The following is a 14,720-nucleotide window of genomic DNA, read 5'->3' as shown; positions in this document are numbered from 1 at the left end:
TGTATGCTAATGACAGCATGGATCACACAAACAAGCTGATGGCTTCATTAAGGGTTTGACAACCCATAAGTGCAAGTCTCACCATCTCTTTCAACCACATTGTAATAAAAGGTGCTGGGGTGGAAAATGTTTTGTCTCCGTACGGCATTTCTCTGGACCACCGTCTGCTACTGTTGGTTTTCTGAAGCAGGTTAATGTGCCCACCAAAGCCAAATAGAACAGTGGTCAGAAATTAATTGGAAAAAACAAGCATCGGGATAAACTGTGCAGGAGAAACTGGTCTCCACATGCATCCTACAAACTTTCCAGAGTCTGGGAGCTCAAGCAGACAGACATTCCATGGCCCTTTTGAGCATCCAACAGTTATCCAACAGGAATGGAGGCCAAAAATCAAGGCTGAGACTTCACTGCAGTACTGAGGGCATGCCGCACGCTTAGGGGCGCCATCTTTCGGATGAGATGTTAAAATGACCCCCCATCTGCCCCCTCAGGTGAACATAAAAGATCCCATGGCACTATTATGAAGAACAGTGGGGAGTTACCCCTCGTGTCCTGGCCGATATTTATACCTCAACATCACAAAAACACATTATCTGGTTATCACATTGCTGGTTGTAGGATCTTGCTGTATGCAAATTGTCTGCCATGTTTCCTACAACAGTGGCTACACTTCAAAAGCACTTCATTGGCTGTTAAGTACTTTGGAACATTCTGTGGTTGTGAAAGCCACAATATAAATACAAGTATTTCTTTCTTATAGCAACTGAGTGTTCTGTTCAATTCACAAGGGCCTGGAGCACTTGCAGCTAAGGATTAAATCCTACCACTTTGACCAAGCTTTTAGTCACCTGTCCCAATATGTTCTTATGTAGTCTGGTGCCAAATTTTGTCTGATAACACTCCTGTGAAGCACTTTGGGATGTTTTCCTGAATTCAAGTATGCTATATAAATGAAAGTTAGTTATTGTTAAACCCCACTGAATTTTTCCTGTGCTATGCCTGATGCACTTCCACAGCTAATATACTGACTAGTTTACAAACCCCAGAGGGTAGCTGTTATTCACAAGGTTGGACCCACACTTACACTAATGTGTATCCATGGCTAGTGTTCTTGCATATGGCTAACCAGCCATGGCTACACCAGGGTCACAGTCAAACTAAAATCACTTTAAGTGCTCGTTATGATTGAAGGCAACTGATCATAATTTTACTAGCAGCGTGATGGAGGGAATATAAATAAAACAAACACTTGAAATACACAGTGGGTTTTGTCAACACACAGCAGGCCTTCAACATCTGTGAAAGGAATTGAGTACAACACAGTGTATTGCAGGCCCCCACCTGCCAAGGATGAGGCACATTAATTTCGCCACATGGACTTTAAATTTCAAATTATTGCTGGGAAGAAGAGCAGGCCTGTGACAAGGGGTTGCCAGGCCCCTGGCTGGAAAGACATTTTTGCATATTAACAGACAGTGCTTGTAGACAAACGAGCTATTCCCTCCTCTAATCCAATCCACAAACAGACATAGTCAGACCAGTTAGCCACATGACTAACTGGCTGTTGCAGAGTTTTGAACTGAGCGCCTGCAGAAAGCAGAATGCTCCTGGACTGAAGACGACCTCCTGTCTGTCTGCTCCCATCTCTTTCTCACAGAACTCCAAAACCCAGTGAAGACACACGAACCACAAGAGAGAAAAGTTTCCTACAGTGAACAAGGTTTAAGAAGAATACTGGACCCCAATGAAAAGCAAGATCTACCTACAATCAAGGACTCTACAGTGAGCTCGAAGAACCGGAACAAAAACTCTTCAGATATTGCTTCAAACTTTTCCACTTTATTTTTCTTCTGCTCTTTTATGTCCCTATCTATATGCATGTATTGCATATGCAGGTTAGCGTGGGCATGTCGTGTATCCATAGGCATCAACCGAATTAGAGTTTAAGTTTAATAAATTTCCATCTTTCTTCTTTAAACCTGAGAAAGCCTGTTTGCCTTATAATTTCTTTGCCTTATAATTGGAAAGTGGTGAACAAGGATTCACCAAGGGGGAGCTAAAAAAAAGTGTTTAAAATTAAACCCCGTTACAGTAAGACCAGGTGAAAGCTGAAAGGGAACCCTAGACCTCTCTCACCTGGTCGTAACAGAAATTTGGGTGTTAGCATCCAGAATTGACCCACAGACAAACTAGAGAAATTGGAAGTGGGAAGCCAAATTGTTCCCAATCAAAAAAAAAAGAGCAAGTTTTCAATACAGGTTTTCTTGTGGTCGTGTGTGCCAGAATACTAACATGTCTGCAACTGAAGCTGGTAGCTCTCCAAGCCAGGGTGAAGTAACTTGGGATAAGTTAAAAGCACTGTCTATGGAGGAGTTGAGTAAAATGGCTGAGCAGTGTAGGATCACTGAAAGGCTAGGAAGTCTGAACTCCTAAGGCTATTGGCCAACCATTTTCCCTTTGAATCGGAAGAAGCAGAAACAGGGTTAGAAGCAGACCCCGACAGGGTATTGTTAGCAAAGATACAACTGGAACAAAGGAAACTTGAATTTGAGGGAAGAGAAAGGGAGAAAGAGACAGCCTTCCAGAAGGAAAGCAAAGAAAATGAAAGACAGGAGAAGTAACGAGAGAGATGTGGAAGGGTTTATGTCTTTTGAGAAACTGCCAAGGCAGCTAAAATGGCCAGCTGAGATCTGGTCTGTCTTATTACAAAGCAACCTAGCTGGAAAAACCCCATGAGGTTTATTCCTTGTTGCCAGATGAGAGTTCATCAAATTATGAACTGACCAAAAATGCTATCCTCAGGGCATATGAATTAGTACCCGAAGCCTATCGTCAAAAGTCTAGAGCCCTCAAGATGCAAGCTAATCAAACTTATCTGGAGCTTGAAAGAAGTAAGCAGCTGGCTTTTGACCAGTGGCTGAGGGCTCTTAAAGTAGAGCTCAGCTATGAGAATCTCAGAGAAGTAATTCTGTTAGAGGAATTTAAACACTCTCTCCCACTCTCCATAAAGACCCATGTAAAAGAGCAGCGGGTCCAATGAGCGGCCATTCTGGCCAATGAGTTTTCTTTAATTTATAAGTCAGTTTCCCAGGGGAGAACCTTTCCTAGTCACCCACACAAATCTGAAAAGGACCAAGGATGGGAAGGTGATGGGAGCCTAAGCAGTCCTGGAATAGAAAGGAAAGAGAGAGATACAGGGGGCTGTCCTCTAACCAAAAAGGAAGGTGCCGTGAGCAAGAGTGAGACCCGGAGACCTATGTGCTTCCATTGTAATAAAGCAGGGCATTTAAAAGCTGACTGCTGGAAAATAAAGGGAAAGCCAGTAGGGTTCATCAGTGCACACCTGCTCAGTGAAGACAGCACCCTGATGGAAAGCACAGCAGAACAATCTTTAACTTTGGCTTTAACTGCAGTAAGAGAGAGACCCATGAAGCTCACTACTGCAAGTGCAGGAAAATTTAATAGGATTCCTGAAGGTTATCAGGGTTTTGTGTTTGAAGGGAAAGTAACCCTCGAGTGGAGCCAGAAAGCCCTTAGTAATTCTTAGGGACAGAAGCCACTAGATCCCTTTTACTGGAAAAAGGCCTGACCTTTCCCCCCAGAGTGCAGTAAATACAAAAATGGTGGTGAATGGTATTGGAGGGCAGTGTATGCCTGTCCCTGTACACCAGGTGCACCTGGAGCTCCACCTAGTTTTAGGACTGGTAACCATAGTGAATTGAGTTTAAAAAATATCAAAGCAAAAATGGCCATGAAACTTTTTCATTGTCATAGAAATCCAACTGGTTTACTAATATCCTTGAGGGAAGGAAACCTGCTATAGTAGCAGGGTTTTTGATGGGAGTTCCAAAGACAGGTTGCAGGTGGAAGAGATGGAAAGCCATTGAGCCATGGTGTGTTGTGGATGATGACTTGTCATTTCATGAAAGTAAAGGCGTTCATTGGGGTGGTGAGGGTTTCATGGTGTCCAAGCTAAAAGAGGGAAATGGAAATCCTCTTCAGCTCATTGAGCTTGTGGCACTGGTCTGCTGTTGAGGGTCAGAGCAGTAGCATTCAGTGCCATTGCCATCCCTGTCCACATATCTCAGGCCAAACCCTTCACGAGCTTCCTCCCCTGTGAGCTCAGAGGGTGATCTTTCTCATCCGTGAAGACCTGTCAGTCAACATCACAGAAATTCTAGGCACCTTCATTTGATGTGACACCAGTTGCCTGAGACTGTCCTGGTCTCCTCTACCATTTCCTGGTGAGACATCATTGCATGTTCTACATTGACAAAATCTAGAGGAGAAACCACCACTTAATTTCTGTTCCTCTGGAAAGCTGCTGCCATGTTAAGTTTCTATAGGTTTTTAATTGCCCCATTGCTTTACTCCATTTGGCATAGGATTGGCACGGCTAGCTTTACATTTAATTTGCAAATGAGTTAACTCCACAAATTCCAGGAGGGTCAGCAGTGGTGTCTCTGCTCTCCCTGGAAATGCAATGTAAATAGCATTGGGGGTTGTTGGGCTCTAAATTTTTTAAATTCCCATTATACAGGTGAAGAGAACCTACTAACAGTGGAGAAACCAAGGAACAAGGCTTCTGTACCAAAAATATGAAATGTCTCATTTCACCAACAGAATTGGTGAGGACATTGTATTTAATACACAAGGTAAGTTCACATTTAGGGCAATTTATTAACTTGGATAGAGGATTGGATAACCAACAGAAAAGAGAGAGTCGGGATAAATGGGTCTTTTTCTGGTTGGCAAGATGTAACTAGTGGGGTGCCACAGGGTTCGGTCTTCGGGCCCCAACTATTTACAATCTATATTAATGACTTGCATGCAGGGATAGAAGGTACGATAGCCAAATTTGCAGATGATACTAAAATAGGTGGGACAGTAAGTTGCAATAAAGAAATAAGAGATTTACAAATGGATATGGATAGATTAGATAAATGGGCCAAAATTTGGCAGATGGATTTTAATGTGGATAAGTGTGAGGTTATCCATTTTGGTCGGAAGAATAGAAAGGCAAATTATCTAAATGGAGATAAATTTCAGAGAGCTTCAGTGCAGAGGGATCTGGGTGTCCTCGTGCATGAATCGCAGAAAACTAGCTTGCAGGTACAGCAGGTGTTAAGGAAGGCAAATGGAAATTTGGCATTTATTGCTAAAGGAAGAGAGTATAAAAGTCGGGAAGTGTTGCTGCAACTGTACAAGGCATTGGTGAGACCGCATCTGGAATATTGTGTACAGTTTTGGTCCCCTTACTTGAGAAAGGATGTAGTCGCATTGGAGGCAGTTCAGAGGAGGTTCACTAGATTGATAACAGAGATGAGGGGTTTGTCTTATGAAGAGAGATTGAGCAGTTTAGGCCTTTACTCTCTTATAGAGTTTAGAAGAATGAGAGGAGATCTAATTGAGGTATATAAGATGATTAAGGGGATTGACAAAGTAGACAGAGAGGATGTTTCCTCTTGTGGGGCAATCTAGAACAAGAGGTCATAGTTTTAGGATAAGGGGTAGCAGATTTAAAACAGAGATGAGGAGAAATTATTTCTCTCAAAGGGCTGTGAATCTGTGGAATTCACTATCCCAGAGTGCGGTGGATGCCGGGACATTGGGTAAATTTGAGGAGATAGACAGGTTTTTAATCAGAAATGGGTTGAAGGGTTATGGAGAACGGGCAGGAAAGTGGAGTTGAGGCTGAAATGAGATCAGCCATGATCGTATTGAATATCGGAGCAGGCTCGAGGGGCTGAATTGCCTACTCCTGCTCTTAGCTCATATTCTGCCGAGATGAAGTAGCTCTCTCATATCCTGCAAGCGTTGAGTGTTTTGTACTATTGATTTTAATATACCAAGCTTTTATGGATTCAAATATTTTGTGCACTTATTCACTGACTGCTGTCTCACAAATCAGGATTCATAGCATTAGAAATAGGAGTAGGATTGGGCCATCCAGCCCCTCAAGCCTACTCTGCTGTTTAATAAGATCATGGCCCTTGTTGTATAGTGCTGTTACAACATTGTACATTGTTGGTTGCATAGTTACAGGGTTCTTCACAAAGGTCTGGGAGTCTCTGGCTGTCTAAACATCAACTCTGTTTACATTTATATTCTACTTACACTTTCTATGCGGATCTCTAGCTAACACTTCTCATGGTGCTTCTAGCTCCTTCCAAGCCTGCTGCCCATGTGACTATTACATCACTAGAGCGGAAGGGGTTACTCTCACTGTCTCAACCATTAACCCTTTCAGACTTTTATACTACAGCCTTAACTCCACTTTCCTACCAGCCCTGTACACTCCCTTATCAAAAATGTCTTGAATATATTCAACGAATGAGCCTCCATTGCTCCCTGAGGAAAAGAATTCCAAAGATTAATGACTCCAGAAAAAAAAGTCCTCTTCGTCTCTGTTAAAAGGGAGACCCCTGAATTTGAAACTGGTCCCTCTAGTTCTAGATGCCTCCGTGAAGGGAAACATCTCAGCATCTACCATGTCAAGTCCCCTCAGAATCTTAAGTGTTTCAATAAAATCACCTCTCATTCCAACTTGAATATTTCCTCATAAAACAACACCTTCATCCCAGGAATCAGTCTAGTTAACTTTTTTCTGAACTGCTTCCAAAGCAAGTCTACCCCTCCTTAATTAAGGTGACCAAAACTGTATGCAGTACTTGAGGTGCAGTCTCACCAATACTCTGTACAGCTGTAGCAAGACTTCCCTACTTTTATACTCCATCCCACTGGCAATAAAGGCCAGCATTCCATTTGTCTTCCTAATTACTTGCTATACCTGCATGCTTTTGAGTTATGGACAGGTGAAAAGGGGTATGGGCGGTTCCCATTATTTACCTCCCAACTGACCGCAATCATCTTTTGTTTAAAACGCGAGTTAAACCGAGTGCTTTGCTTGACAAATAATAAAGACAGACAGCAACAGCTTTTCTTGTAGGTTTGAAATAGATTAACTATTTATTTAACCATACTCATTATCCGAAATGTTTGCAACACCACTCGCATATGCATCAACTCTCACATGTACTCTCAAGAAAAGATAGATAGAAGGCAAAGGGCAAGAGTTCAAGCTATGGTAGGCGTTTACGGTAAACCTGTTGAATCTTCTAAGTAGAACAGTCTCTTTTAAAGATGCAGGCCTTGGTTGTTTATAGTCTTGAATTTGTTGAGGTGTTGTAGATTTCTGGTGGTTAAGATTTCAGACTAGAAATGGCAGTCACTTTCAGTCTCTGCTGCACCAGGTTAAAGTGCAGAATCAACAGGGCTTCTTGCTTATCCTAGATCATTCCACAGCCCTTGGCTGGACTCTTCCTGTGAGGTTATTATGATATCTCACTCTCTCCCCCCCCCCCCAGAGGGTTGCCTTTTAGGGTCAAAATCCATCAAATTTGAGTTGCTGTTAGTGACACATGGCCCTCTCCCCTGGTGTGACCATACAATGGACCAGGATGTGGAATCCATGGCCATCCATTAATGTCTGGATAAGCATAATCCTGTTATGATACGGCTACTTCACACCTCCTTTCTTTCACAAGTACCCATTCAATTCAGCAATGTCTCTTGATCGTTTCAGGATGGGTACAATTGATACCTCAGCCCGGAATGTATCCTCTTGTCCTTTCAAGACAGTGAGACAGTTTGAATATACAGGCCAAGTCAGCTTACCTTTGGTGGCCATCTTTCAGCACATTGAAATTGACTTCTTTAAAAAGTGGACAAAGATTCCACATTGAATAAAGTTTGTTTCTTAAAAGTAGGAACATATGTCATGTTTTTACTGGGCATGACATGATTATGTACAAAGACACTCAGATCCCTCTTTGCCACAGAATTCAGCAGTCTCTCTCCAGGTCAATAATATTGTGCTTTTCTATTATTCCTGCCAAAGTGGACAACCTCACATTTTCCACATTATACTCCATCTACCAAAATTTTGCCCACTCATATCCTATCTATATCTCTTTGCAGGCACTTTGTGTCTTCCTTACAACTTGGTTTCCTACCTATCTTTGTATTGTCTGCAAATTTGGCTCAGTCCCTTCATCCAAGTCATTAATATAGATTGTAAATAGTGGAGACCCCAGCACTGATCCCTGTGGCACCCCACTCATTCCATTTTGCCGACCTGAAAATGCCCCATTTATCCAGGTACTCTGACTAACGGAAACAAATCCTCAATGTATGCTAATATATCACCCCCAACACCATGAGCTCTTATGTTGTGTAGTAGCCTTTAATGCGGCACTGTATCAAATGCCTTTTGGAAATCCAAACACACTACACCTACTGTTTCCCTTTATCCACCCTGCTTGTTACATCCTCAAAGAATTCTATAAAGCACATCAAATTATATAAAGATCAAATGAAGATGCTAATTTTTTTTTATTGTTTATGTTACCAGATAGTCAATCCCTCTGTACCTCACATTATCTCTACGATCATCCAAAATTTATTTGATAATTGTGAGTCTAAGTTGAGGGCTTAATGGTGGAACTTCAGTTGCAGCAGATTTGCATGAACCCAATTGCCACTTTCTGCAACACTCTCCACGAAGCAAGTGACGTTCTTCTAGTGTACTGATAAATAACTGCAAATCTCATTGTATATTTTTGCATGCATGCGTTTCTGGCAAGCTCAGAACACTGCTAAACTCCAGCACACTGTCCATAGAACACCGTATTGCCCAATAATAGATTAGCAGCACTGACTACTCCTGTGTTCTCCTATAGCCACAGGAGTCAATGTGTGCTCTAGTTATGACCACATGACATCCCCCCCTAGCAAAGCACAGCTGAGAGTGGCATAGATTGGACTATGGGATGGGGAGGGGATGCAAGAGGAGCATCAGAGCACGGGAAGAACACGATCCTACAAAAATTCATTATGTTTCTCCCAGTCACACACTTTCACATCCTTGCCAGTTTGACCAGATACCAGTCATTGTACAAGTGTGCGTTCTCTACCTGCCTGTGGGGAAACAGGCCTTCATTCAGAATCTCCCCATAGAGTGCATGTTAAAAACAAGAGAGTCAAGGTCCTCCAACTGGTGAAATCTCAATTCAGTGGGGTATGGTTAAGAGATGGTGCCAATGCACTCACTTTATGCAAGTTGTGCTGTTCACTGGGTGATCTAGGGAGTTCCTCAAGCTGACAAGCTGGGTTTTTTTCACTTTTGCTCTCACTAGCCCTCAATTAAAATGGAAGATTGGATGGAATATCATGGGCTGGCAAGAGCAACCCTGGCCACACAATTATTTAATGGCCAAATGGTGGACATCACCCTGAGGAGGGAGATTTTTAATGTCTAAAAGGGTTGAGTTGGTTCAAAGATTGAAAATTGGGCTGATTCTCTGACGCAGAATTGATAAATACCTGAGCCAGTCAGGTCCATATTTGCCAGAGCACTGTCGACAATTGACAAACCAGCCTAGATTAACAACAGGACCTGGGGAACAGATGGGCCTTAAAAGCTGGGATTCTTCCTATTTGGCTCCAAATAAGCTTACATGTCATTGCCTGAAATGACAGATTAGCCCTAGGTCAACAAGCAGCAGGATTCTCATCAATACTGTGACGGAGGACACACCTGATACGTTAATGGATTTTTCTCTTTACAGATTCTGTACATTTCCAGTATTTTCTTGATTAATATTTGAATGTTTACCAGTGCTGTGTGCTGATCAGCTGTGCTGGTAAAAGCGAGCCTGCAACCAAGCTTTCTGTACTTAGGCAAGTGGGGAGACTCTGAACCTCCGAGTGGGAAAACAAACTTTACTTGTGTGCATTTATGAATCAAAGTGGCAGGGGTAGTGGTGGGGGGGGGGGGGGGGGAAACTGAAAATCACCAAAATACTTAACAGGAGCAGCAGCTTCTGAAAACAACCTGTCAATAATTCTGCCGTATCTGTCAGAAAGGGCACATCAACTTGTCCTTTCTCAGACATCGAGAGCCTTGCTGTGCACTGGCAGTATTTGTTTTGGATTGCTCAGTAGCCTGCAGAGTTTTAAGCACAGTCATGGGTTTCAGACACTCAGCTAACCTAAACATTAAAAACACATTGTAACCAATATATACACAAAAGGATTTATTGAAAACCCAAGACAAGATGGAACACACAAAAGATAAAATCAGTAGAGAGCACAATAAAACTTTCACAAGTTAAAAGAACCCCTTTACCATTAGGGTTCCCGAAAAGACATTAATCACCCCCATCCTTGATGGCCTATCAGACCACTTTCAATAATCTGAAACTTCAGATAGCCCAGTGTTCTCTCCAATTGTTTGCTCACTGTGGGGCTTGCACTAGGCACTGCTACATTAACAGCTCTGTCAAAAGGCCCAACCTCGCTCCCAGTGGCACTATGTCTTGGGCAGTCCCAAGAAAAATAAGGGCAACTTCACAACAGGTCCATAGACATTCTGATTTGATCAAGTCCTTTGAGGAGGAAGAACTGCAGTGGGCTTGCAAAAGCACAGGTTTATCTAAATGAGCGGCAGAGCCCTACATTTCGGAAGCTCGCTTTGCCTCTCCTTATTTCAGGCTTGTTCAGCCACACGTCCCTTTCCTCCTATCTCACAAGACATTCCCAATCTATTAAAACGAACATTAAAGATCCTCCAAAACGTAAATTTCACTATCACGTCACCACACTAAAATTAGGTGTCGTCAAACATTTCAACACAGATGGTGTGCGCCAATTAGTTAATCTTTCCCTTCATGCACAAGCACATCAAAGCTTTCAACTCCTGGTAAAATGGGCGTAGTCCTATTGGGGATTTTCATGAACATGTGCAGCAAAGACAATCCTCCTACCGCCCCCCCCACCCCCCCACCAAAAAAGGGAAAAGGCATCATCTCACCTTCTTAAGGCACAAAGGACAAGTTCAACATCCAAGTCAATAGCAGTACGGTAGTGGTTCTGTATTGCAGTGGTTCTAAAACAGTGAACCCTAGGAGCCCATACAGACTTTTCAGTGGGTCCTGAAAATAATGTTCATGTGCTTACCAAGCAGGGCTGGCCTTATGTTGACAGCTGGAGGTAGGCTTGGTGCAAGCTGGGAGAGGAGTGCAGCCGCCACATGTACAGCGCAGAGTGCGCTGGCTGTCTCAGCTAGGAGGGGAACACGCATGAAGGAGTGCTGAAAGCAACATGAAGGTGGTTACATCTGTAAGTAAACATTGCTTTTAAGAAAACAGGTAAACACTCTTTACATGCAGCAACTTTCATACTACGAGTATCATAACTTACATGGGGGTGGGCGGGGGCGGCGGTGTGGTCAGTGATTATTCATCCATTTGAGTAAGAGCCCTTCAGCCAAAAATGTTTGCAAACCACTGCTGTAGTGATCAGGCCTACCTTCCACACCCCAGCTCCACCCCCCACTCCCTCTTACTCTGCTGCCTGCAATGAGATCCTTTCTTAATCCAGCACCAAATGGTCACTGTCACTTGTATAAGGCCATAGGGCACCCGATATGGGGAATGGGCACTCTTCTCTCTGATAAAGGATGCAGCACATTGTTTTGGGGGGTGGTGGAGGGGAGAGAAAAAAAAGAGGAGACACCCAGGGACAAACACTGGCTCTCATCTTTTTGTGCGTAACAGAGCGTCTTATCTTCTGAGGCCAGATTATAACAAGACAATAGCAGGTCAACTGTTAGATCGGTCAACAAATTTACCCAAAACTCTGATACGTCACATAACAAAATAGAGATAATTTGCATATTATATGAGGCAAAGTTACAATTGAAAATTATTCAGTCTACTTCCAGTGCTGAGTTTGAAGTCAACAGTTTGAGGTCACACACAGTGTTCTGTAACTGCAGTAGTAACTTTATATTATAAATAAATACACTGTCACAATCTAGCAAGCGCTCCAAATGGAGCATTCAACTCACATGGCATAGGGCAGACTTCCTGCAAGATGTACATAATGTTCAATCTGCGATACAGGACTCATCTTGTACAGCGTCAGAATAATAAGGACGGAGCAATCCTTCTGCAAAGTTGCAGAGCATGGCTAGTCCTCACTCCTCCCAGCGCTCTGAAGTAAGGTAACAGGCTAAGTACATCAGAGGACAAGAGCCTGCAGGTGTTAAGAGGCAGTAGACTCTTTACCCTGCCATTGCCACTTCTAACCATTCAAAAACATTTTTTAATTTGGAAAAATTGGTTGGTGAGCAACAAACCTATGCAGGAGACAGAGGGGTTGGTGTGGGGGGAGGGCGGGGGAGGAGGGAGAGTTTTGCAGGAGGTTTCCTGCTCATCCAACATACTTTAGCAGTACAGCAGCAGAAATCCCAGAAATAGTGTACAGTATCTATACCAGCTCCTTGTGCTTTTCCACCAAAGTTACATTAAATGAGGAGAACACCTGTGAATGCCTTCCTGACACCCCATAATACCAGTCATGATTAAAGAGCTATATTTCCAAAACGTCAACATATCCAACAGGTTCTGGATGGGTTGACAGTCAGTAGTAGGGAAGAGTTGAACAATCACACAGCACAAGAGAAAGAGCAAGGCTCAAATGGTGGCTGACACTGAAGCCCACCAAGCAGAATTATTTTTACTTCAAACCTTGTTTGAGGACAATGCTAGTCCCCAAAGCTCTGCGTGCCCCTAATTGAGTCACGTAAGAGCACCCCCTTCCTCTGCACTTTTAAAGCGCTTTGTGCATCAACACAGATCACCCCCACCCTCCCGTGATCACTCCTATAACCAGACTGCCAGGCCCTCCCCCTACAAGGACCCCTCTAATACACAGCTTTGAATAGCTCTCCCTTCACGACCCTGCATTTTAGCTCGCTCCACAGTAGTTGGCGTTCCCGCAGGGTTCCTGCCACCATGCCCCTGTTTTCCTGTGCACGTCTGGATAGGTAGGGCAGAACCTCTTCCACTGGACCGTAGGGGACATATTTGTACACCGGGTACCCAGCCTGGCCTATGAGAGACAGAATAGAAAGAGAGAGTTAGCTTATACAAAAAAAAAACCTCCTGGAGCACCAGCCAAGTCCAGGTTGCATCATTCCAGATACTTTAGTATCATCTAATTCTTAAAACCTAGAATTAGAAATGAAGAGTTCTGCCTAGATCCACTCAAATCCTCCAGCACGCAATGTGGGAGCAGGGATTACCAGTTATCTCTGTTACAGATTCCTGTTGACCGGGCCTTGTCAGAGTTAAACCCAGCCCACAACTCCCAGGATCCTTAAAAGGCACAAATGCCCAATTTGAAAAAAAAACATTAGGTTGTGCCACAAAGCTCCAAAAATAATCTTCTATAATCCCAATGGCTTTAACACTTCTGGAATATATCCCAGGAAATGGGAAGTACTATGGAGATTAGGATCCAACATGGAGACCCACCAAACACAGGTAAAGGAGGTCCCCACATGCCAGTGATACTGGTCACATTCCTGGCAGGAAAGTTTACCTGGATGCCCAGTTGACTAAGGGGTTATGTTATTTAGCAGTTAGCATCAGATCATTTGTTTCTAGCTCCAACGCACTAAGGATCCTTCAACAGTACCTTCAAAACCTGCGACCTCTACCACCTAGAAAGACAAGGGCAGTAGTTGCATGGGAACACCATCACTTGCAAGTTCCCCTCCAAGCCACACACCAGCCTGACTTGGAACTATATCGCTGTTCCTTCACTATCACTGGGTCAAAATCCTGGAACTCCCTTCCTAACAGCACTGGTGTACCTATCTCACTGCAGCAGTTCAAAAAGGCAGCTCACCACCACCTTCTCAAGGGCAATAAATGCTAGCCTTGTCAGCGACGCCCATATCCCACGAACGAATGAAAACAACGTACCAAGAGGAAAGCTGATTTGATCAGACATGCCCAGCAACTGGCCAAAGTAGACTTTCTTTGCTAATGGATGGAGCCCAAGATCATGCATTCTGTGAGAAGAACAGGGAGTTAGCAACTGAAACAGAAATTCACGTGGTTAGATTTACTTTTGGCAGAAAGAGCAGAGACAGTGCTATGTACGAGCATTCAAGTTGCAATCTCAACAGATCCCCTCTATTCATTAAAGCCTTGGCTATGGATTCCACAACCAGGGACAAGGGCACGAATGTGATGTTACGCAATCCAAGGCATCGAGTGTCCTGTGTTGCAACATGAATATTAGACCCTGCAAGAAAACAGGAGAAAATATAGAGCTGAACTACTGTAAGGACATTCCTTTTACATGTGGCACAAGCAACAGGAGAAACAGTCTCCAGCACTATCACCCCTCCCCATCTCCCTAGTGGCAGTAAAGAACTGACTAGATTTGGCACCAGTGGTCATCAGCTGCTTTTGGAATGAGTAGTGAGGCAGGGACCAGGAGGCATTCAGTTTACGCACCCAAAGGGAAGCCAAAGAGAGGCTGATCGGACATGTCTAGCAATTGCCCAAGCACGTTCCTCTCTGACGGATGAAGATCAAATTCAAATTCATGCTGGGTACAATTAAAATACTCAAACTGTGTGGGCTTCTCTTGAATCCATGTGCCAGCTTTGCTAAGAACTCAACTAGGATCACAAAAAGGATTCTGGGGGTGGGGGTTTTAACAAACAAGGACAGCTTTTTTTTTTAAATTTAGCCCCTGGCACAATTAATTTTTAAGTCAGTAGGGATCCTTCAAAATTAGCACCCTGTCAGTGGAAGATGGAAGTCAGCAATGCAGCAATACTCCTTATCCCAGAATCA

The 14,720-nt window shown here is 43.5% G+C and overlaps 1 protein-coding gene across 1 annotated transcript in view; it reads right to left on the bottom strand.

Annotated features, from left to right (window-relative positions):
- Window positions 1-11,825: 11,825 nt before the first annotated feature.
- Window positions 11,826-14,720, bottom strand: part of LOC137382655 (proline dehydrogenase 1, mitochondrial-like) — a 43,966-nt gene continuing 41,071 nt past the window's right edge. Inside the window, exons 13-14 of the mRNA XM_068054876.1 lie at window positions 13,836-13,924; window positions 11,826-12,957 (exon numbers count right to left, since the gene is read on the bottom strand). Of these exons, the coding sequence (XP_067910977.1) occupies window positions 12,770-12,957; window positions 13,836-13,924 (277 nt within the window). The 3' untranslated portion in view covers window positions 11,826-12,769. The remainder of the gene's footprint in view (window positions 12,958-13,835; window positions 13,925-14,720) is intronic.

Source organism: Heterodontus francisci, chromosome 23, assembly GCF_036365525.1.
Source record: "Heterodontus francisci isolate sHetFra1 chromosome 23, sHetFra1.hap1, whole genome shotgun sequence".
Taxonomy (NCBI): Eukaryota; Metazoa; Chordata; class Chondrichthyes; order Heterodontiformes; family Heterodontidae; genus Heterodontus; species Heterodontus francisci.
The sequence above is the reverse complement of the archived record's forward strand: the minus strand, read 5'-3'. Positions and strand labels throughout refer to the sequence as shown.